Source organism: Microtus ochrogaster, chromosome 22, assembly GCF_000317375.1.
Source record: "Microtus ochrogaster isolate Prairie Vole_2 chromosome 22, MicOch1.0, whole genome shotgun sequence".
NCBI classification, from domain to species: Eukaryota; Metazoa; Chordata; class Mammalia; order Rodentia; family Cricetidae; genus Microtus; species Microtus ochrogaster.
This window is the reverse complement of record NC_022023.1, coordinates 16,008,898-16,031,521: the sequence shown is the minus strand read 5'-3', so window position 1 is coordinate 16,031,521 and position 22,624 is coordinate 16,008,898. Positions and strand designations below refer to the sequence as shown.

The 22,624-nt window shown below is 51.4% G+C and overlaps 1 protein-coding gene across 4 annotated transcripts in view; it reads right to left on the bottom strand.

Annotated features, from left to right (window-relative positions):
• Ntrk3 (neurotrophic receptor tyrosine kinase 3) overlaps positions 1-20,743 on the bottom strand; it is a 360,980-nt gene extending 340,237 nt beyond the window's left edge. For all 4 annotated transcript variants that reach the window (XM_005357742.2, XM_005357743.2, XM_005357745.3 and 1 more), the window contains exon 1: positions 19,865-20,743. In XM_005357742.2, the coding sequence (XP_005357799.1) occupies positions 19,865-20,112 (248 nt within the window). In that variant the 5' untranslated portion in view covers positions 20,113-20,743. The remainder of the gene's footprint in view (positions 1-19,864) is intronic.
• Between the last annotated feature and the right edge of the window lie 1,881 nt (positions 20,744-22,624).

Sequence of the window (22,624 nt, the reverse complement as noted above, 5' to 3'; positions counted from 1 at the left end):
CTAAAGCCTGAATAAGCAAAAAGAAAAAATTAAAACCATAGAGTACATTGCCAATAAATAACCCCGGGTGTAATCTCTCAGCAGCTAGGGCTTCATCTGAGCTGATATTATAATGCAGATGGGTCGCAAAGCATCTCCTTTTCAGAGCTCTACCTGCATCTCGGGCTGGGGCCCTTCCTTCCCTGTGTCTGCAAAGGATGATGCAAGGCTGCTTACTCCCCAGGCATCAACCAGCCAGCCACTGTCCAGCCTACCACTGTCCAGCCTGCCACTGTCCAGCCTGCCACCGTCCAGCCAGCCACCGTCCAGCCAGCCACTGTCCAGCCTGCAGGCCTCTTAGGGATCATGGGCAGAAGATCTCCCCAAATCCACACAGAGAAATTCAAGTTAGCATCTCATCAGACTATCTCAAGACCCTCCAGTGCTCCTGCCATAGAGATTCCCCCAACTGACAAAGCCCAGCTGTCTCCAGCTCTTTAGAATCTGCACACCTTAGACTAGATCTGGAGACCACAAAGCTGGCTCTCTTCTTTATAGCAAGTGAACGCAGGATGTTGGTTTCTTCGGTTTGGACCCCTCCACTTCTTGAGAAAATCTCTTGCTTTCCTTCTTCTTCTCCCTCCCCAAACCCCTGACAATTTCCCACTCCCTAGGCTCACCTCCCTATCCTGTTCTGGGAGAGACTCACAACTCCCCACTGCCCCCCTAGAACAAAGCCAGAAACCTGAGACTTAGGGCAGGGAAAACACAAATAATTAAATAAGCCAGAACTCCTGTTGGTAAATGTTGAGTCCCACTAGACACACGGTGTTTACTCTTTAATATTTAAACATGTTAATTAAATCTCTGAATAAACAAATATATTTTAGCAAGTAGTGTTCCTGAGCTGGAATCCTGTCACCATGCCCCTAGGTATCTTTCAGGTGGGGGTAAAGTCTTCTCAACTACTTCCATGTGTTCACAAACCAGGGAGGGACTGCCTATTATCCCAAAAGAAAATAGATAATAGCACATCATCCCTAGGGATTCCAGAATGTCCCTCAGCCTCCCTGACCTTCCAAAAGCCCTCAGGCCTCCTGTTCCCAGTAGATGCTCTGGTCACTTATGGATTAACCTAGTGTTTACTTAGCCAGGCACACCTAAGTATTAGCGGGCTAGAGACAGACAAAACAAAACCCTACCCCACTCATCAAATGTCTCCCAACATTTCTGTTGCTTTTTGTTTAGAAATTTCACGTAGCTCAGGCTGGTGCCAAACCCTTTATGTAGCCGAGGCTAGCCTCCAACTGTTGGGTTACAGAATGTGGCACCAAACCTGGCTCTCACACCATCTCTATGAGAAGCCCGTATTCACCAAACTTTCCATGATGTCTGCTCCCTTCTTCTCCAGCCAGGGTGGACTGCCTTCAGCTCCCCATGGTTCCCTTTCTTCCCATCATTCCTGCTGCCTGAAATAACACCTATCTCACCCGACCTCTCCGTGTGGCTAACATCTGCTCCTCTCCAGCTTTCGGTTTAGCTCTCTTTATCCAGAAACATTTTCCACATGCCCTACCCCTGGATGAAGGACCTTCCTAAGGTACCCCTTCACCCATGCCTTCCTCTCCCCAGCCCATCTCCTAGGATAAAGAGGAATCACCTCCAGTTTAATAGGGAAAGCCCCGTGAGACTTCCCAGCCCTTCCCACAGGACTCCGAGCTAAATCACTGGAAGAATGAGACACTGGCCCAGGGGAGTTGTCTGGCTTCCCTCTGGGAGGCATAAGGGATGCAACTTTGGTCGCTGGGTGATGGTGTGCCATTGTAGGCTAGAAGACATCTCCCCGGAGGAGCAGCTCTCAAGGAGACCCCACTGTCGGCCTGGCCCTGGCTTCCCAGTGACAGAGTGGACCAGGGGTCTCCAAGAACACGGGTGTACCTTGGGCTAGGAGTCTCACAGGTGCTTCCAACTACTTTCAGAATTCTGACAGACTGGATCCCAGGTCTGCCACCTTACAGATGGGCCAACTTGAGCAGAGAAGCCTTCCTCTGCTCATCTGCAAGGCAAAGACTCAGTGGGGAGTCCCATGAACAGTTTCGCCTAACCCAGGTCAACCACAAGCTGTCCTGGATGTCAGCTGGTAGGACTCCTGTGGAAAGGGGCCAAGCCAGGCTGTGTCTTCGAAAGTGAAACACATTCATCATATGTCCCGGAGATTCCCATTCCTGGGAAATGACCTGGGAGAAACAAAAAAACATATGTTCGCCAAAAGGCTCGCGCAAGAGTGTTCACAGCGGCTCTCGCCACGAGTCCAAAACTAGAAGCTGCCCACGGCTTCCAAAAACAGAACCGATAAGCTCAGGTTGGCCACACAGTATAATACTACATAGCCATAAAAAGGAACGCAATGCTCATCTCTCCAGCACGTGGGTGAATCTCAACACCACATCCTTCTTACTAAACATGAAGTCCATGATTCTATCTGTATGAAGCCATGGGTCACACGTCAGCAGTCTATTGCTGGCAAGCTCAAAAGCTCAAAACAGTAGTCACCTATGAGGAGCTGGTGGCAGAGACAGACTTGGAAGGAACACGAAGGAATTTTGGGAGGGGTTAGCAATGTCCTTGATCTGGATGGATTTGGGGTCCACCAACACTACTGGGCTCTAGTTAAATGACATACATACTCAAATAGGCAGCGTTCACTAACATCTACCATTCTCTAATCAGGGCAGCAGGATGGAGCCAGATATGGGAGGCTGAGGCAAGATGATTATTGAGATCCAGAACAAAACTCTATCATATAGATTAGGCCAGCCCCAAACTCCTTATGTAGCCAAAACTAGCCTTAAATGCCTAAGCATCCTGCTTCTATCTCCTAAGTGCTGGATTATAGGTATATTCCGCCAAAGTTGGCAACCAGATCATCAACTCTACGAGAAGCCCAAGTTCACCGATATGCCTGTTCCCCCCTTCTCTGGCCACAGACATACATCAAGAGAAAACCATGCACTGGGCCAACATGAAGGCACACACCTTTAATCCCAGCACTTGGGAGGCAGAAGCAGGAGGATCTATGATTCAAGGCCAGCCTGGTCTACAGAGCAAGTTCCAGGACAGCCAGGGCTACACAAAGAAACCTTGTCTGTTTCAAAGAATCTAGGAGAGAGAGAGAGAGAGAGAGAGAGAGAGAGAGAGAGAGAGAGAGAGAGAGATGACCATATAAAAGTGACTGTCTACAAGCCAAGCCAAAGACAGAGAGAGACCTGGGTAGGAAATGGCCCCGCTGATACCTCGATCTTGGGTGTCTGGCCCCCAGCACCATGGGAAAGCACATTTTTGTCATTTAACCTACTTAGGCAGTGGAATTTTGTGATATCAGCATTAACTGATTTCCATTTTATTACTTGTGTTTTAAATTTCAAATGTAATAGATGCAATATCTTTGTTGCTTAGAGGTTCTAGAGTTTTATTTTAATGGATATGCAAAAGGAAGAATTATACATCAAAAGCATTATCTACCTATCATCTAGAACATTGACATTTGTTCGAAGCTAGGAAAAAAAATAAGATAAAATAAACAGAATGAAAAGTCGGGCTTTCTAACATAAAAATAATCTCTATTACTTAGGAGGCTAAGCAAGAAGATTCCAGGTTCAAGACCAGCCTGGGATACAGTATGAGCTACAGGCCAGCATGGACAACTAGTTTCAAAATAAAAGGTGAAAGGTGAACTTGAGGGTGCAGGGTGCTTGCCTAGCATACAAAATTAAAGGAAACCATGTAACTGTGATCATAAGCAGTAGTACATTGTAGCTATTACTCGTGATATTTTACACATTGTCTTTGTTAGGGTTACTATTGCTGGGATGAAACTCAATGACCACAAGCAAGTTGAGGAGAAAGTGTTTCTTTGGCTTACACTTCTGCATCAAAGCTCATCACTGGAGGAAGTCAGGATTGGAACTCAAACAGGGCAGGAACCTGGAGGCAGGAGTTGCTGCAGAGGCCACGGGTGGGTGCTGCTTACTGGCTTGCTCCTCATGGTTTGCTCAGACTACTCTCTTGAAGAATTCAGGACCACCAGCCCAGGGGTGACCCCACCCACAAATGTGCTAGACCCACCCCTCAGTCACTAATTAAGAAAATGCCCTACAGGCTTGTCTATTTTCTCAATTGAGGTTCCCTCCTCTCCAATGACTCTAGCCTGGGTCAAGCTGGCATAAAACTAGCCAGCACACACACATGGCAGGCAGTGGTTTTTAAGCAGCATTGTTTGAGAAGCAGTGCCATGTTAGTCTATGGACAGCGAAGTTTTCTCTGTACCACAGAAGCCCATCATTTCCCTGTGACATAACTCACTTCTGGACTAAAACGTCACATGGTGACATCTCAGCTTATTTCCTACCATTTTGCTTTGGCATATGCTGCTACAATTACACGTGGGAACCTGGGTCCTACGGTGAGCCTGGGTCTGAACCTCCACAGCCACCCGCACCTGTACCCGTCCAGCAGCGCGTGTCTCTCCTGGCCCCTACTTCCTCAGCTGCAGAATGAGAGCAATCGTAACACATGTGGTCGCGGTGTTGATTAAGTGAGCTATTATATGGCCCGCGCCGGGTGCACAGGAAGCAGTCGGCACAAAGCGGCTGCTCTGACTCTATACACAGGGGACTGGAGCAAAAGAATAATCCACAGACAGGGTCTGGAGAACAAAGAGATTCTTGAAGGTAAAGCAACAGTGATGGGAAGGTCCCAGGTGAGCCAAAGGAAGACCAGAGACCCCATTAGTCAAGAGAAGCATCCAGACCCAAAGACTTTAGGTGGGAAATGTTGTTTGGGAATGGAGAAGGAAAGGTCAGGTTGGCCAAGGGCTCCAGGATTCCTGCAGGAGGATCATGGGAGGCAAACGCCAGAGAGATGTGCTTAAACCCAGGAGGCTCCAAATGCAGACACAACTCTAGCCTTTACCTTGGGGACAATTTGGAGCCAATGAAGCCTTTTGAACTGCGGTTACACAGTGAGTCCCTTGCTTCTCATTGTGTAAAACACAGTTATTCTTTTACCCCTCAGCTATTCACATCAGCCCCGAAAGTCTGAAAGGGTTCAGGTCAAGTGCAGCCCGGTGGGGTAAGATGATGGAATGTGGGCCAAGGTCAAGACGGAGCCAGGTGCAATGTTTAGGGTGCAAGGGAGAGAAGGAAGCAGAAGGAACCTCACATCGTGTCAAGCCCTGTCAGGACGTGTTGGGAAGCAGGCTGGTGTTCTTTGAGGAGGGAAGCATTAAGACTGGTAACGGTTTGAGAAATTATTCACAGAAGTCTTCTGTGAAATGGGAAGGCACCACTGAGCCTCTCCAGACCATACAGCGTTGAGAGCCATAGGAGTGAACAGTCACACTCCAAGTGTGGCCATGGCCCAGCAGCCTGTGCTCTCTCCCACACTGCGACGTCTCGAGCCAGCAGCTAATGTTTGGAATCAGAAAGCCTTCATGTGTATGCACAGGAATGTGCATGGGTATATGTGTGCACACACACACGCATGCACACACACACTCAAACCTAATCTAAAAATGTAAAGTATAAAATCTTAAACTTTTTGAGCACTAACCCAATACAAGCTGTGGAAAATTCTGCAAGATGAAACTTTGGGTCATGAACAAAATTATTAAAAAATGTCGTATAAATAACCTTCGGGCTATGTGTAGTAGGCATATATGAAACATAAATGTATTTCATGTTCAGACTTGAGTCTCAGCCCCAGGGTATCTTGTTATATAAATGCAAATATTCCGAAATCAGAAAGCAGTCTGAAATCCAATGCGCTTGTGATCCTAAGCTATTCAGAGGAGGGGTGTATGGCTGTCGTAACACCTGTCTCATGAGGATCTGTGTGTCGTGCAAAGGACTTGAACTAAGAGTACCCTTAGCCTTTGAATTGCTTGTGAAACATGGTCACTCTCGCTATCCATGAATTCAAGTTTCCTGAGAAGATCTTTCCAGTAAGAGGAGAGCAAAACTCAAGACCCATGGAAGGATGGAAACTATGGAAAGATGGACAGAAATCCAACATCCAACGAGAGGCGCGTGCACCATCGGCAACCCAAGAAGTCTTCCAGAGAGCTTGAAGACATGAAATGAGCCTGCTCTAGTTGATTGGTCTTTCTCCACAAAGTCCACTACAGGGACAGAGCAGAAGCCATGCCAGCGTCATCTGTCCCATGATCACCCCTGGGTAGGCAAGGATGCTAGAGGGAAGCCTGACAGAGTGGCCTAGACTGCACAGAGGTCAGGAGTTGGATTGGCGCCTTGGCATGGGGCTCAAGGAACAGGAAAGACTAGGCAGTATTTCTATGAGGATGGGAGATAAGTCCACAAATCTCAGATAGAGGACGGGAGATCTGTTCCCCTGTGACTGAGATTCGGAGGAGGGTGAGGACTGTTGAGGATCACTCAGGCTACAGAGTATACCCAGGTGCTTGGGCAGAAATATGGAGTCCTCTTCTTCAACAGCACACAAGACCCGTCTCTCCTCCATCCTTGTACCCCTACCTAAGACCCTGTCACCCAGGCTCACATCTACCCATCTGGTTTTCTGACTCCACAACCCTCGGATAGAATTTCCCTTAGGAACTTGACCCTGGGGTCTGAGAGGATCTGCTGTGTCACCTCTGGCCCTCTCCTATCCTCTAAGGTAGATCCCAAGTGGCAGGGGCCAGGGCTAAAGGCAAGAGACCCAGAGAGTTGATGCCCGACCTTGCGCATTCTAAAATGACAGGGACAGCTCAGATTATGTCTGCTCATCCCTTGCATCGCTTTCTCGTGGCTTCCACAGAAACAGCTGGCCCATCACAAGCCCTCAAATAGCCCCACACTGAGTAAATCTCCAGATAGACAAGTGAAGAAAGAGGAACCAGGGACATCTGTCTACCGGAGAGCACACAGGACACACAGGTCTCCAGTGTCCTCGTGTCCCCTCTCTCCTTCTAGAGTCCTGGGATTTGCCTTCTAAGTAAGCCACTTGTCTCTAGAGCTTTGCTTCACATACACAGAGTGGCACAGTAAAAATGGAACTCCCCTTCCTCGTCTTCCTAAAATGCCATGATGCTTCTGTGGGTAAGAACAGGGCCAGGGGGGCAACTTCACAGCCAAAAGGCCCCAGCCTGGCATCTCACAACACTGATAACCAACATTCAAAGGACATGGGGCAAGCAAGTCAGGAATGTCTAAATCTCCATTTAGGAACATTATGCCCTCTCTATCTCAGGGAATCTATATTTACACACACACACACACACACACACACACACACACACACCTTTCCTTTGAACTTTTCATTAGCTGTGATCCTATTACTGAAGAGCCACAGGTCACCTGTCTAATTTTAAGATGCAAAGGGGAAAAGCAATGCTTATTTGCTCAATGTTGGACCCCAAAGCTTTGCATCCTATCAGGCCTGTGACTGCTGCCAGGGACTGAGGTGACAAACAGGGGTCTCCCTTTCTTCTGTTTCCTACCACTGGAAGGGCAGAGCTGGCCCTGCTAGCAGAGCTGTCCCTTCTTCCTCCATAGCCTAGTTGCTAGGAGACTCTAGACAACGAGGTCAGTGCCAGACACCTGGGTACCACACAGTGTACGCCCAGCCCCAGCTCGGGGTTCACAGTGGGCCGAAGTGTCAGCATCAGGCTCAACCAGTTCTTTGTCTGCTGTGTGCTTTGAAAACTGTCCTTGGGGAAATGATCCCTGCCCATCAACATCTACCCCAAGGGCAGAAGCCTCCATAGAGCACAGGGAGCTTCTGTGAAAGAGGGAGAGCTAGAACCGGTGACCCTAGATCCTAAAAGTAAGATATCCAGACTCTCCCGGGTAGTCCTCCATTTACTGCTAGGGACTATGAGAGGCCCTCACTTCTCTTCCGCATTACTCCATCCTGGGTGCATTTGAGACAATGTGTCTGCCAAGGGTCTGTAACTCCCTCTCCCCCAGAGCCTTGCCCCTCCCCCCTCCCCTCATGTTATTTCCCACTCAGTGTCTTCTCGCCCCATTTGTTAAAATGACTGCCACTTAAGAGGTGGCAGGGAGTCAGAAACACAATCTGGAGCGAAGCTGATATTAAATAACTTCCGGAGCCTGCACGCCTGCCAATGTTCCCTCTTGGATCTCAGGTACACCCATGAAGAGGTGAAGAGGGGTAAGGATTCAGAGATACCCCAGTTCTAGCCTCGGGGCCACTTCTTCAGTAAGAGAAGTCCCCTGTCTTTTCCAGGCTGTATGCATCACCTGAAGAACCTGGGGTTTGGCTGTTATCAGTACACAGGTTTTACTTGACACCCCCCCCAACACACCTCACCCCGTACACACATCAGCAAAGGATATTTAGCCAACCCGGAAGCACCTGCTAGCCAACCAGTGCAGCCCTGTTTTCCAGATAGATACACAGACCACAGGCTTTCTAATCTCTTAGCCAAGACCAAGCAGACATATTAAAGCTCCTCAAAAATATGAACACCTACCATCAAGGATGGGGAAGAGGAAGGAAGAGGGAGAGACGCCCTAGGAAGCCCCAAGAAAAGTCTGAACATTAGATGCCAGGATTATCCGGGACAATAAAGTTAGTCCATTCGTGACTTCATCCTGCAGATCCAGGCAAGAAACACTACTAATGGCTCTCGTCATGCTAACATCCTCAGCAAATCACCCACAGCACCCAGAAATTAAAGCAGTGCAAATACCAACCATGGAGGCTCTGAACCCCAGAACACCAAAATATCCAACACCTACCCAAGACTTGCAGTTCTTCACTTCAGCCACTGGGTAGCGCTGCTTCCCCTAGTGAATTGGAACCACAGATTATTTGTGAAAGAAAGGGCAAAATGACCCTGTCAGCCCCACAGGGCTATGACCTAGTTTCATCCTTCTTCCAGAAAAAGGCTAGTCACTGAGAATCCACGGTGTTCCAGACTTTCCACACATCATGCAATTTAATTCCTGCGGCAATTTCTCCCAACCACACCCCCTGTAACATCACACCTTTCACGTGGATTTAAAAAAAAAAAGGTACACAGAGAAACTAAGTAACTTGACTCATCATTAAAACAAGCAAGAAGAGCACTAATTGGAACCCTTAGTCTGACACCAAATTCAATGACCTTTTTTGCGCTGCACAAATAGACCTCCCTTGAGACCTCAGTCAGTGCAGTGACCTGTGGTTAAATCAAGCTGGTTGGCCACGACCTCAGAGTTACTGGCATCTGGGAAGGGACCAGGTGCAGAGCCGACTTTTCTCAAAGGAGCAATCACAATAGGCTACATAGCACCTACACAGCAGAAATCGTGGTCTAGTGCCCTCTTGTGGTTTAACATGGAACAGGCGCAATTTACTTGATGGATAGGATTGGACAGGAGGGATTTAGGGTTGCTCCTGCCACGTTGAATACCTAAACTCTTCCTTCCAGGGCAAGTCCTCGAGCCCCCTCTGAGGATGGTTTAATTACAGGAACCAAAAGGAAATCCGTATGTGAATGGCAAATAATATAGAACAAGTATAGCAACAGAGCCAGGCAGGACTGTATCTGCGGGAGGCTAGGTACTCCTGACTTAACCTGGTCAAAGATTTCTATCATCCAAACCCCTGGGGCTAGAGATAGGGAAGGTAGGCAGGGAAAAGGCTTTGCCTGGAGCCCTCTGACCCTTGATAGTCAGACAGGTGTCATATCATATTCTTCCCGTCCTGATGATAGACACATACTTCAGCTGCTTGTCCCCTTCCTGAACTGTACACTGGGGTGGCGCTCCCGATGCCTCCTGCTGCTATGTATAGGTGCTGACTACCCCCAACATCCCTTCATCCATATCTCCCAGAGCCCCCCAAATGTCACTGCTCCCCACTTCCTCCAAGTTCCCATTTACCACTCAGCCTCTGTACCCCTGACTATGAAAGGTGCCTCATAACCCAACCGGCCCAATTTTCAGCTAAGGAAACAGACTCACGAGTGACGTGCCTGGGTCCAAAGGAGGAAAGGTCTCTGAGCCAAAGTTCCTAATCTCCTGGAGCTGTATTGAACTGCCTCTCGGGGGGGGGGGGGCGGGAGAACAATTGAAAACCTGGGGGCATGGGAACCCTTCTAACTGAACCCCTAAGAGAAGATGAATCTGTTAGGGAATGCAAAATGAACAGGATGTGGGAAATACCAGAAGTAGGAAGAACAGATGAAGGACTTGAAAATACCCTTGCTTGTGAAGATGCCGGTCTGGAATGCTGTTCTGGGGAGCAGGCGGAATGAGAGGGAGGAAAGCAGCATCAGGAGCCACCCCATACCCGCACCGTACACATCCTCGTGGCGATCTTACAGCAACTCTGGGCCCTTTTATTATCACCATTTTCATATGAGGAAACCAAGAGTCAAATGAAAAAAAAAATGAATAGCCAGTCTGGGTCACCACTGATAAGTGGCAGGGTCATAATCAGGAACATCGATTTGTAACCACCACCCATACATGGCTCTTCGTGCAAAGGACCCCAGCTAGGAGAGAGAACTACAGATGTTTGCCCCATTCCTGCTTCCCAGTGGTTCTGCCTTGAAAAGAGAGTGAAGAAGATGTTGGTGGGCAGGGATGGCTCACAGGAAAGAGTGCCTCGTCTGTATGCCTGGGCCCTGGGCCCTGGGCCCGCGAGCTCAGCACAGAGAAGATAAGCAGCTTCTAGAGTTGGGGGCAAGGTCCGCTGATGGACCAGTGAGCACAGGAAATCAAGCATCCCACTCAAATCCAGGACTGCCTGGAAGAGACGGGGGAACCAGTGGGTATCACTCACAGCAGGCAACCACTAATAAAGGGGGCGTTTTTGCACCCACTCCTGTATCCAGGAAAAAGCACACTTGGGGGGTCCCCAGGGGTTATCAGACAACTCTGAGCTCCCACCCCTGTAAAATGCCGGGGTATCATATTTACTGAACACTGACTTGGCATTTGGTAATTTGCCCAGTTCGGTGGAGGGCAGCGAAGGGTGAAAGCTAAGCTCACACTCAGGCCAGCAGATCAAGCAGCCTGAGGGAAGGGGTGTATGAGGCTCACTTCGCCCAAGACACTGACTCCAGGGTCACTGCCAGCTTTCGGTGTCCCCATCAAGCCTGAGATTTTTCCTGAGCAGGAACATATGTCCCTTTAGTTCATTTCCATTGCCCAAGCCAGAGCTCTGCTCCCTCCTGCTGCTTCTGACACTAGATAAGGTGAGGAGAGGTTGTTCCTTCTAGCCTAGTCTCCCTGCAGCCTCCTCCCACGGAGTTAGTGACTCCTAAGACAAAATAGGCAGAATGGTATTTTAGTATCACATCTTTGGACCACTCAGATACACCGAAAATAGGGCCGGCTATACAGTGACGCCCTCCCAGCCAGAAACTCAGCCCTGACTCCTGGCAGGCTCCAAAAATACAAGCTGGCAATCCACTTGCCGCTAACCCAGCTCCAGCTCTCTCCTGGTGAAACCACCCGCCAAGGATCGACGCGTGCATCATACTGCCCTCTGGTGGCCATCAGGAGTCTACACAGAGACAATCTCGGCAAAGCTGGAAGCCGGCGGCTTTAACGTTTGTTTACAGAAACCTCAGACGGGATGCGCACGGAACACTGAGAAGAGGCACCTGGGCGTGCACAAAGATGCCCCCAGATGCGCACGCACGGCACAATGTACTGCTGCAGGCAGCCCCGGTATTAGGACTTTGAGTCTCAAACTGCTCCCTTCGTTTCTCCCTTTCCAGGGAAACTCGGGAATCTTTCCTGCCTCTGCAATCCCTGAGCCTCTGGTGCAGACATCAACGGGGGTGGGGGTAGGAACCCTAGAGCTGCAAGGCCCAGCATCCTCATCTGCTTGGTGCTCCTAGCTCACTCTGCTGTGGCATATCAATTCATAGGTCTGCCAAGTTCTTCCTCTGAAAAATTGGATTTAGCCCAAATTATTCCCCACCTCCTTTTCCTGATTTATGGTTCAAAGTCTTGATCATCTCCCTAATTCAAATCCTCCCAGTCACCCAGAAATGGAAACAACAGAGCACTCGTCTGACCACAGATCCTGCGAAGGAGGGCAGACAAACCATCCATTTACTGGTGCCCAGTGACCTTGTGGGAAAGAGTGTTAGATGACCCCACTGTAAGGGTAGAAACTGAGGCTGCAGAGGTTCTGGGACATGGCATCAAGAGGCTGCAGCAACAGGGTTTGCCCAGCAATGTTTCTTCAAGACCCTCCAGCTGTCTCCATGGGGACATCGGTAGTCACCTCTCACCGCCATGGCTTATCCCTATGGGGAGACAGAAGCCTCATCTATGAACAAGAACGGTGGAGAGTCCAGCAAGAGAAGGGGGCTGGAGGGAATAAAGACTACTAACACAGAGAAGCAGCAAGATGAAGGCCCAGGAGCATCCTGAATTCCCCCTTCAGGAACAACCTTCCCAACATCAGCTTCCAACGCTAGCTGACGAGCCCTTCAGATTTCCCACCACACACCTTCTGCTTGCCTCCAACCACAGCTTTGGTAACCCCAAAGCTCTGACTAAGAGAAGTTAGTCAGCCCTCTCCTCCCCTAGCTAGGCTCTCTCTCTAGCCATAAGCATCATGAACACTGTCCTGATGACCAGGCTTCAACCCAGAGAGGGGAAAACTACTACCCAGCAAGCAGCTTCCAGCATCCCTGCCAGCCACAGCTTGCGCCTGGGCTACTGTGGCATTTGGTAGACCTCAGAGGTCAGGACAATGTGGAGAAGCCAAAGATGCCTGGAAGAAGGGTGGTGGTCAGTACTTTGGAAACAGATCAGGAAGAACCAAAGCCTCTGCTTCCATTCGAAGTCTGGGGCTTTGTTGCTCAAACACCACCCCTTGCAATATCCCATTGGTCTTCCCTACAATACCAGCCAGGGCACTTCTCACCCAGGGGACTGGAAAGATAGGAAATAAAGCCTCGAGGCCCTCCTTGGCCTCCGCGTCAATTCTCTTGTTTTATTATTAATTTGTCACAAGAGTAATATTTTACAATTATATTTACTAATTTACTATGAAGAGTACTATATTACCATATTCACGTGTGTATCTGCATGTCTATGATGCAATCACATACGCACTCATATATCTAGCATACAAAATAATATAGACAATAGACAATATTTAAATGTCAGGCCACTTCAACATTTACTGGCTGTATGAAACCGAATTCCTTCTTTAGACTTGGCTTCCCCATCTACAAACAGGACTGATGTACATTTAATTGACAGGATTGGAACCGTGTCTGAGAGACAGTAGATGTTGAATAAATGGTGACTATAGCTAGTTATCCGGGACTCTACACTGTGGTCGGTTACTGAGCCCTCGGTAAGAACCGGCTCTTGTTAGTGACCGTATGTTGACAGCTTTCTCATCATCAGGCTGTGACACAGGACACTTGAGCTTTAACAGTGCTATCCTGTATTAGTTTTTATTATCTTTATCTCACAGATAAGGAAATTGAGGCCCAGGGGAGCAAAGGCATTTGGGTACAGCTCAAGAGAAGCCAGGCTGGGAAGAGCAATGAGATAGAGAAGTTGTCCAAGTCTCCATGTCTGATGATGCCTGCTTGGAGTTAGAATCCTGAACCTTCTACCACCCTAAACTGGTCCCTTTGTGGCGGAACAAGCCAGGCAAGGACACCAGAGACAGAAGTTGAGACCAGGGGAAAAGCCCCCCAAAACTTCTGAGTTCCCCTTTCCCCAGTCATCCATGTAAATAGCTCAGCAGAGTTCTCCTTGAGTTTATTTCAAATTGGCGGGGGCTGCAGACTGCAAGGAGCCGTGGGGCTGCCAGCTTCACATAGTTGCTGCCTCTGGGGACCCTGAACTTGGAAACATTGCCCCCGAGGGAGACACAGGCATGGAGGAGGCTCTGGCTTTGACAGAGTCCCCCCAAACAGGACCCAAGGTAGTACAAGAGGCCATACCAGCACCTGGGGGTGCCACTGGGGAAAGAGGTCCCCTAACATTCTGGGCAACTCAGCAGAGTTCCTTCTTCTCAAGCCCCTGAGGCCCAGGGAACATGAGGAAGGCCTGTTTACAACCTTCTAGGCCCTTCAGTTCTGACTTCGACAGAACCTTGCCTTAAACTCAAGAGAAGCAGAAACTCTGGGGCTCCCCCAGAGGGAACTCCAGAGAGCTCTTGCTGAAGGGGATCACTTGAGTTCTCCCCCTTGACAACCATCAGAAAGAAACCTGCCCACGCCTAGCCACCAGAAAGTGGTTACGGTTTTTTTTTTTTTCAAAGCAGAGGCCAGGCATGACTCAGAGAATGACCTTGGACTCTGGTTGGGCCATCCCAGCGGATCCCCAACAGATCTGGGTGACACAATCTTCATCAGCCAGAGGCATGACCCTCAGCCACCCTCTCCAAATCCCTCAGAGCGCAGTGGTTCTGTAATGCTGCTCTTTGGTCAAAAGAGCTTTCTGGAGGAAAATCCTCCTCATTTCCCTTTAGCAAAATAGGCCATAGGATACCCAGCTAAAGGTTCAGCCCAAGGGCAATGGAGCCGTGGGAACTAGACCAGCAGTGGAGACGCACTGAGGAACAGCTGTGGGCTCTTCCAGCTCCTCTGGTTCTTTCCATTGGCACCTCCATGGTAGCTTAATCACCTAAGACTCTGGTTCCGCTCTTGTTGTTGTTTGATGAATCTGTAAAATGGGAATAATCTGCCCTGCTTATATAACTTAAATGGCTCTTACAAAAACAAGCTAAGCCACAGCAAACTGAGGCTTCTGATGAAAACGACTAGCGGAACTCTGTATCGACATGACTCCGCTGTAGAGAGTGTCATTTGCACGATGGCCTGGCCCTGGGAAGGGTATTTCCAGCATTGGGAACAGAGATGGAGAACTGAAGACACCTGTGCCCACTGAGTCAGGTCCCATCTTCCATCCCCTCTCTCCATACCAGTTAACAAACCACTTCATCAAAGCACTGCATGCAATAGCCAAAAACCCCCAAATCACCTCTCCTGTCCCACCCCCTCTCAAACTCGGAGTCCTCCGCTGACACCAAGGGCACCATGTTGTTCTGATTATGCATGATTTGGCAATAAAATATTTATCTTACAACCCCCAAACACTCATATTTATTAAGTTATTATATGCTTAGATATCGCCAATCCGTACATTAAATATTAAATATCTCCCGTTATCGGCAAGAATAATTTGAGATGGATGTTCTAATATTTTCCTACACACAGTGGAGACCTCTCTCCAGCACAAGGAGGACATCTCCACAAGGACATCTCCTCTAGGCCTGGGCCCAGGGATGGGAAGGTGAGTCATGGAGTCAGTTGCTCAACCGCCAAGGAAAGGTCAGGGACCCTCAAACAGTCTGAAGTGTGGCGTTTGGTCTCGGTCGTTCATGACAAACAGGGTCCTGTGTCCCAAATCCTGGCAGGTTCTGGGTGACCTAGGTTTTCCAGAAGTGGGAAAGCAGATGGGGAAAAGGCAGTGGCTCACAGCCAGGGTGAGCTCGCCTATGCCCTCCTCCTGGTGGTATCACAGAGTCACTACAATCGTCCAAGAGGGGCCCTTAAATGAGGCCTGGCTAAACCTCCTGGGGGATGTTTCCTGGCGCTGAGATGGCAGATGTCCGAGTTGGAAGGGACACTCTGACCCAAGGCCTGGATTCATAGTTAGATGTGCAGGCTGTGGGTGCCTGGAGCCCTCCAGGACATCCCAAGGTAGATGGGGAAAAGCTAAGTTATAATTCACTGTATCCTGTTCTTTCCTTATTCCTAGACTGCCATTGTGCCCCTCAAAAGCACGTGATCGCTGCAAGAGCCACTCAATGGGGCGCTGAGGTGGGAGAAATGTCATGACACTGGTAAGAGCCATCCACAGGAAGGGCCATAGATACATACCACATACCCAAGACACATCTGAAACGAAACCATCATCCTTTCCAAACATGAAGGGTCAGCTGGCAAGTCTGCCAGGGCAAGGATTGGGGTTTCAAGGCAAAGAGAGCAGCTGGAACCCTGCAGGATCCTAAAGAATCTCCCAGACCTCATCTCAGCCCTCCTGGTCCCGCCATCCAAGTGCTCACTCTCAAAGCCGCAATCAGAGTTCCACAAGATGTGTTCAAACTAGCATGTTCTCAGCTTCCAGGGAGCCTCAGAGCTGGTGTCCTTGGCCCCAGGGGTACTTTGAGAGTTTAGCATCCTGGGCATACTTGAACTTGATTCTAGGTCACGAGAGATGCTGACGCCCACCAACAACCTGACCCCTATATGAAATTCTGCCACCAAAGAAGTCCAGGGCTCCGCTACCTTCCTGGCAATGACTCTATCCAGGGTATAACCTCATCCCTTTCAACTCGCACCTCCAAGGCCCGTTTCAACTCCATCTATCTCTCTCAGGCTTAACCCCAATCCTGGGGCTCTGAACCCTTTGTCTAACTACCGGGGCCTTGGAGCCATTAGGGCCTGGCTCATACTTTAACTAGGATTCCAGTTCTGGCCGGCTTTTGTCGAGACTGGGTCACCCATCTCAGTCCTTAGAACCGAGCAGCCTAGCGAACCGAGGCCCCAGATGACCCTTCGGTGAGCAGAGAGTTTTCCAAGGGAATGGGAAATACAGAAATTAAGAACCTGCCAAACACCTAGAACCCTGTGGCAATTCAGGTGAATATACAAATGGCGGCTCAGCGCCCAGCCACCAGTACATGGTCTTTGCAAGTCCAGGCAACCCATCTCAAGAACATCTGCCCCAGCGAAGGCACTCTCTCTACCTCCATCTTCATCCAACCACTCAAAGGACATACTATCCCAGACCAACGCAACCCCCCGTAGGCTTGGCCTAAGGAGGCAGTCTCAGGCAGCCACCATCTTGGCCCACTACCCTCCGGCCTTTGTGTCGTCAGAGCCTAGTAGGGTGTGGCTGCCCATGGACCCTTCTGGATGAGTCTATGGTGTATTAAGAGCTACAGTAGCACAAAGGCTGCCCTTTGGAACAGAAATGGAACCGAAGGGAGGAAGGGAACTGGGGGGGGGGGCGTCCTTTGGAGCAGCTGGACTATGAACGGAAGCAAGACCCACACTTCTTCCCCGAAGTCTCGCGGCTCATTTCCCCCTCATATTAACAGGGTAGTCAAGAGGGTAGGGTTTCTTCCACTCAAAGCTCTGGATAGATAGAGTCACCACAACTGGCACCTCAAGAGAATTGGGGCTACGAGGAAACAAACCTTGTCTGTCTAAAAACTCCACTCAGAGTTCACTATCTGAGGATACCTTAGAACAGCCTGAGAAACTGTCTGTCCGTGAGCAGAATTTGTCCGGCTGCATGCCATCACCCATAGCTCCAGGCTAACAGGCCATGCCCCTCCTGACCCTATACCTCGAGAAACATAGCGGAAGGGCACCTTCCCAGGCCACACGATGGCTGGGCCCTCCCTTGCCCTGTGTTCCTCTCTGCCTTCGAGCACCCACCCCTTCCAGTAGGGCCTTGGTTGGGATGTTAGGCAGAGCAGTGTTCAATGCTAGAATCAGATGCTAGGCCTGGGAAAAGCTCCCTTTTCCTGTAATCTTCCATTTCTAAAGGGGTACGCTGGGAATGAGGGCACGTTCATCCCTGGATGAGAAGGACTCCCCTCCCATCTTGAGATTCTCTTCCTCCGGACTGGGAGTCTGGACCCTTGAGTTTTAGTCAATACCAGACACACACATAATAGGACACTGGGGGAAAGATGGGGTGAGAAGGGGTCATCCAACCCCTGACCTCTGACCTCCCCCACCACTTACTCTGTGGTGTCAGGCGGATTTAGGAGAGTCCAGCACACGCCAAGGGGCTCCTGATCCACTCCCTGCTCATATTGCCGCTGGCACTTTCCTGGGGATCTCTAAGGCCCAAGGGGAGCAAGAGGCCACCTGTGTCCCCTTCTCCCAACAATGTCTCCAGAAAAGGCCAATCCTATTCTCTCCTGTGGAACTGCTTTCCCAAGCCTCCTTTTTAGAGGTGTGACATCTCTGGGTGACCAAAAAGAGCCTATGTGATTGTGATCAACCCTGCCTCCCTGAGGGTTCCCTGGGATTTGCACAGCCATGGAGCAGAGAACAAGCAGACACAGCTCACCGACTCCCAAACTCTCCAACCCTTGGCACCGCCAATCACCTGAAATTCTCCAAGCTCAGCTCCAGAGCAGAAGCCACTACACTTGCTCCGTCCATCCCTCCACCCAGAGGCCCCCAGAGGGTGCACATCCAGGTACCAGCTTCCCTGACAAGCCCCCTCCAGACCTTGCCCCTGGCATCCTCAGATTTACTGTGGCCTGTGAGGGGGAAGAGGCTTTTTCCTTTTCCTCCTCTCCCTTCCCCTTCCCCCTTGGTTGTCTATCTGGTCATCCTCAGCCAGGCTGAAGGTGGTAAGGAGTGACTCGGAGAGCTAAGATATGGGTCAGGCTTGTCCCCTGGACCAGGAGTCAGGGACATCTCCTAGGTCTGCCCATTTCCCTCAAAGTGTAAGCTGCAAGAACCAAGAAGGCTGGTGGGCTCTGGAGAGGGCAAGGACTGCAATTCCTTCCGGCTTTGTAGCCCCGAGGCAACGGCTGGAGCAAAGAGAAGGTGGACACTGAGTAGGCAGTGTCCATAGCACACTGAGTCCCTTCTTGCTCCAGTCTGTCCCCAAGGAAAAGATCTACCCTAAATGCCTCCCCCAGAGCCTGGCCACCTTTCTATCCATCCTTTAGAAGCCCTGGGACAAAAAGCAATGAGGTATTCTCTGAACATCCCAGGAGCATTCATACCCTTGAGGGTGTGGGGGGGGGCGGCAGCAGGGTAGGAGGGGTGGTGGTCACCTGGCTGAGGGATGAAAGAAATGCTATGCTGGCTCAGGCTGCCTGAGCTCTTCCTTTCTCTCCCTCCCAGGCCTCTGGTCCCTATCCCTACCAAAGAAACACAACAACAAGAAAAGAGCAGGCCACCACTGCCACCGCAGGTCCCACTCAGATGGGGCAAACCAGGCAAACGCCAAGCAGAGTTCAATTTTTGAAATAAACAGAATCGCAGAATTGTAGAAGGAATCTCCTTCCCAAAACACGGGTCCTCTTCTCTTCTCCCTCCAGCAGCCTGACTCAGAATTATCCTGGGCAGTTAAAGAAGCCCAAGCCAGGAAAGGGTCTGTAGGCGATCAGATGCAGAAGAGGGTGGGAAAGGGGGGGGGATATCTCGGAAATGCCCAAAATGGGGTTGGAGAGGGCGGCGGGGGGGAAAGGAAAAGCAAAGAGGTAGGCGTCCATGACGGCCTGAACACGTCCGAAGTCTCCTCGGGAGCAGCAAGCTCCCAACTTGTTTACTTATTGGCACGTTTTGCTGTCTCCAAAAGGAAAGAGTTAAAAAAATAAAAATAAAAATCTCAACTGATTCCCAAGCAGTCCCTATCTGTCACCTCCCCTTCTCAGCTAAGCATTGCCTCTGCCGCCGCTATCCGCCACCGCCTGTCAGGAAACCGAGCCGCCTTCTACTTTATACCACTTGAGCGTGGCCAAACTGTTGCTATTTAGTGGGGGGCAAAGAACCCATTTCGCACCCTCGAAACGAGCCGGCAAGAGGGTGGAGACAGGGACAGGAGCTGGGCCCCGGGTGCCCTCCGCCCGGAAGGGTCCTCTCCAGGGAGAGGTACCCACCAGCATCATCCGATCATGCCTGTCTAGGGCAGGAGTCACCTGGAACACGCAGCCCTATAGCATCTCCCGAGCCAGGGCGAGCCTGACGCGCGCCCGGCAGGCTGCGAGCAGAGGCGAGCTGGGGAGCGCAGGGCCGGTTCCCGGGCCGCGAGCGGGCAAGAGGGAGACGCGGAGCTGGGGCGTGGAGTAGAGGGGGGGCGGGCTGGGCAGCGGCCGCCTGACTTACATGGAAGTGATATTCCTTGAGATGTCCGTGATGTTGATGCTGGTGTTCCCATTGCTGTTTCCTGAATCCTGCCCTTCCAGGAGGGGAAAGAGGTTCCCATCGTCCGGCCGCCGGCAATTGATCTCAGTCTTGCTGCAGACACAATTTGCAGGGCAAGCCAGCACCGAGCCCACATAGTCCAGCCAGACGCTTCCCAGCAAGAAAATCCGCCAGAAACTACACTTGGCTGGGCAAAGAGAGACATCCATCTCCGATCGCTGCTTCTAAAAAAGAGGAGGAGGAGGAGGAGAGGAGAGGGGGGTGGGGTGGGGGGAGTGGGGAGAGCAGGGGGGGAAGGAAACAAAGACGGCAAGGGAGGGGGAAGGGGGAGGGGGGCCTCTGCCTTTGAAACGCCGAGCGATCAGATGCAAAATCCTTCAGCGTCGGAAACCATCGCGGCCGCCGCCGCCGCCGGGTGGGAGCCGCGGGGAGCGCCTAGTGGCACGGTCTGCCGGGCATGGTGGCCGGCTCGGCGCTCGCCGGCTTGCGGGGTCCAGGAGCTCTGGAAACGAGGCGCACTCTCCGACTCCGATACTTTGCAGGGTTGCAACAACAGTCGGTGGGAAGGCAAAAAATAATAATAATAAAAGAGAAAAAATGGTGCTAAAGTCACCAAGTCCCACCTCCTGGGCAGAATTAAAACGGGCACACCTGCAAAACACACTCGCACACACTCACATACACACGCGTGGAGCTGGAGAAAGGAGGAGGAGGAAGATGCAGTCAGAGCTGCAGCAGCAGCCGCCGCGAATGGCTCGCTACGCGCCTGCAGAAATGTACAAGTGCTCCGAGCCTTACGAAACGCACGGGTTATCGGAGCGTCTTCCTCGGCTCCCTCCCTCCCTCTTCCCCTCCCTCCTCTCCTCCCTCGTCGCGGCCTCCTCCCCCCGCCCCCCGCCCGGGCTGGGAGAGGCAGGAGAGCGGAATCTCCCCCTCCCTCCCCACCCCACACCCCTTTCTCTCCCCGCCCGTCCTCTCCCTCCTGCTTCCCCACCCACCCACCCACTCGCCGGCTCTCGGTTCTCGCCGGTACCGCCACCCGTAGCCGCGCCGCTGCCCGCCCGCCCCACGCCTAGCGGCCCCGCGACCGCTCGCCGCAGCCGAGGGGAAACCAAGACGGAAGGGAAAAAGTTGCAGTTGGGATTCCGAGGGTCGGCGCTGGGGAGGGAGAGTTGGCAAGCTGGATGCGCGACACGAAAGGCGTTCTCCCTTCCACTTTTTGGCCCTTGTGCTGCCCGGTTTTGCTGCAATCTCCTCCGCGGGAGGAAGTGAAATGAGCGATGCCGAGGTGACCCGGGGTGCTCCCCAGTCTGGGTGAGGGGCACAGGCTCGCGGACAGTGACGGGGAACAGGAGCGCACAGGAACCCGAGAGAGGCAGCCAGGGACGCCGGCCACAGATGTGCCTAGACCTGAATGACACTCATTTGGGTAATGGAGAGTCCCTGGAGCTGGGCTTGGCTTGGGAGGGGACTGCGGGACCTGGCACGCTGGGTGCCCCCATGCCCACTGCTCCTTCTTGGCGGTGCCTTTTGGGTTCCGCCTTGGGCAAGCAGGGAGCAGAGAAAGAAGGAATGGAGGGGGAAGGAGTGCCTGCAAGACTGCGCTGGAGAACCGAGGTGGCCCTGGGCGAGCGATACAAGCGAAAGAAACGGTCGGGAAATTGAGATGCAAAGGGCATTTTTTGGCAAGCGCCACGCCAGCGCCGTCAGAGGTCGGCTTCTTAGGCTCAGCCCTCGGGTGCGCTGAGCTGGCAGCCGGGTGAGGGGGCGGGAGGGCTGCTTTCTCCGGATTTGGGGGGCGCAGAACCTCCCTCTTTCCCTCCCCCCAAACACCCCTTCCTGGTAGGGGCGCAAAACAGGTGCAGCCTTCGAGGCAAGTTTAGACCCGGTCGGGAGAGAAGTATATTCCACGCTTTTAGTCTTGATAGGTTTTTTTAAAAAATAAAAATAAAATATAAATATGTCAAATGAGAGCTGTTTCCTGAGAAAGTCTGAGATTTGGCTGTGGGAAAGGCGAAGAAAGGGTTAGGGGAGTCCGAGCAGGCAGACACACTACAGCATTCACACGCAGAAGAAAGCGGCGCTCTCCTCCCCAAGCTTGGGTGAGGGCAGGCGAGGAAGCAAAATGCATTGAATTCAACCGCATCCAGGATCTGAAAGGATTCTCCCCCGCCCCCCTGTGGATTCCGATGCAGGTCATGCAACTTGCAGGCAAGATGGGGGAAGGGGTATTGCAGTGCCACCAGCCTGCCCCTATGCCCCCAACCTACAGACCTGATGTCTTGCCGTGGCACTTTTTGCAGGGAGTAAACTTGGATGAAAGGGGGGGAAGAAAAGAACATGCCTATAAAAGGCAGTTTCCTGACTTCCCATTACATTCTGCCTTCCTTTGGCCTCAAAGAGACTTTTACACCCTGTCGCCATGATGGCCTTGTCCCCAGAATGGCATTTTGCCCTCCCGCCAGCAGGAGGGGACAGAGTGGAGACAGCCTTAGACTCTCAAACCAATTCCTACTGGCCCCAGGCCAGTCCCTGGTGTCCTTGTCCACTGGGAATCTCCCTGACACTTCAAGTGCCATTCTGAGTGACTTTGGGGTTCTCTGGGAAGCACAGAGACTAAGGGGTAGCCAACACACTGGAGCGTGGCCTCTATGGGAACACAGCAGAAGAGGAAGACCCCCGGAGCATTTCTCAAAACACCCAAGGCAAGACAGAGTAGCA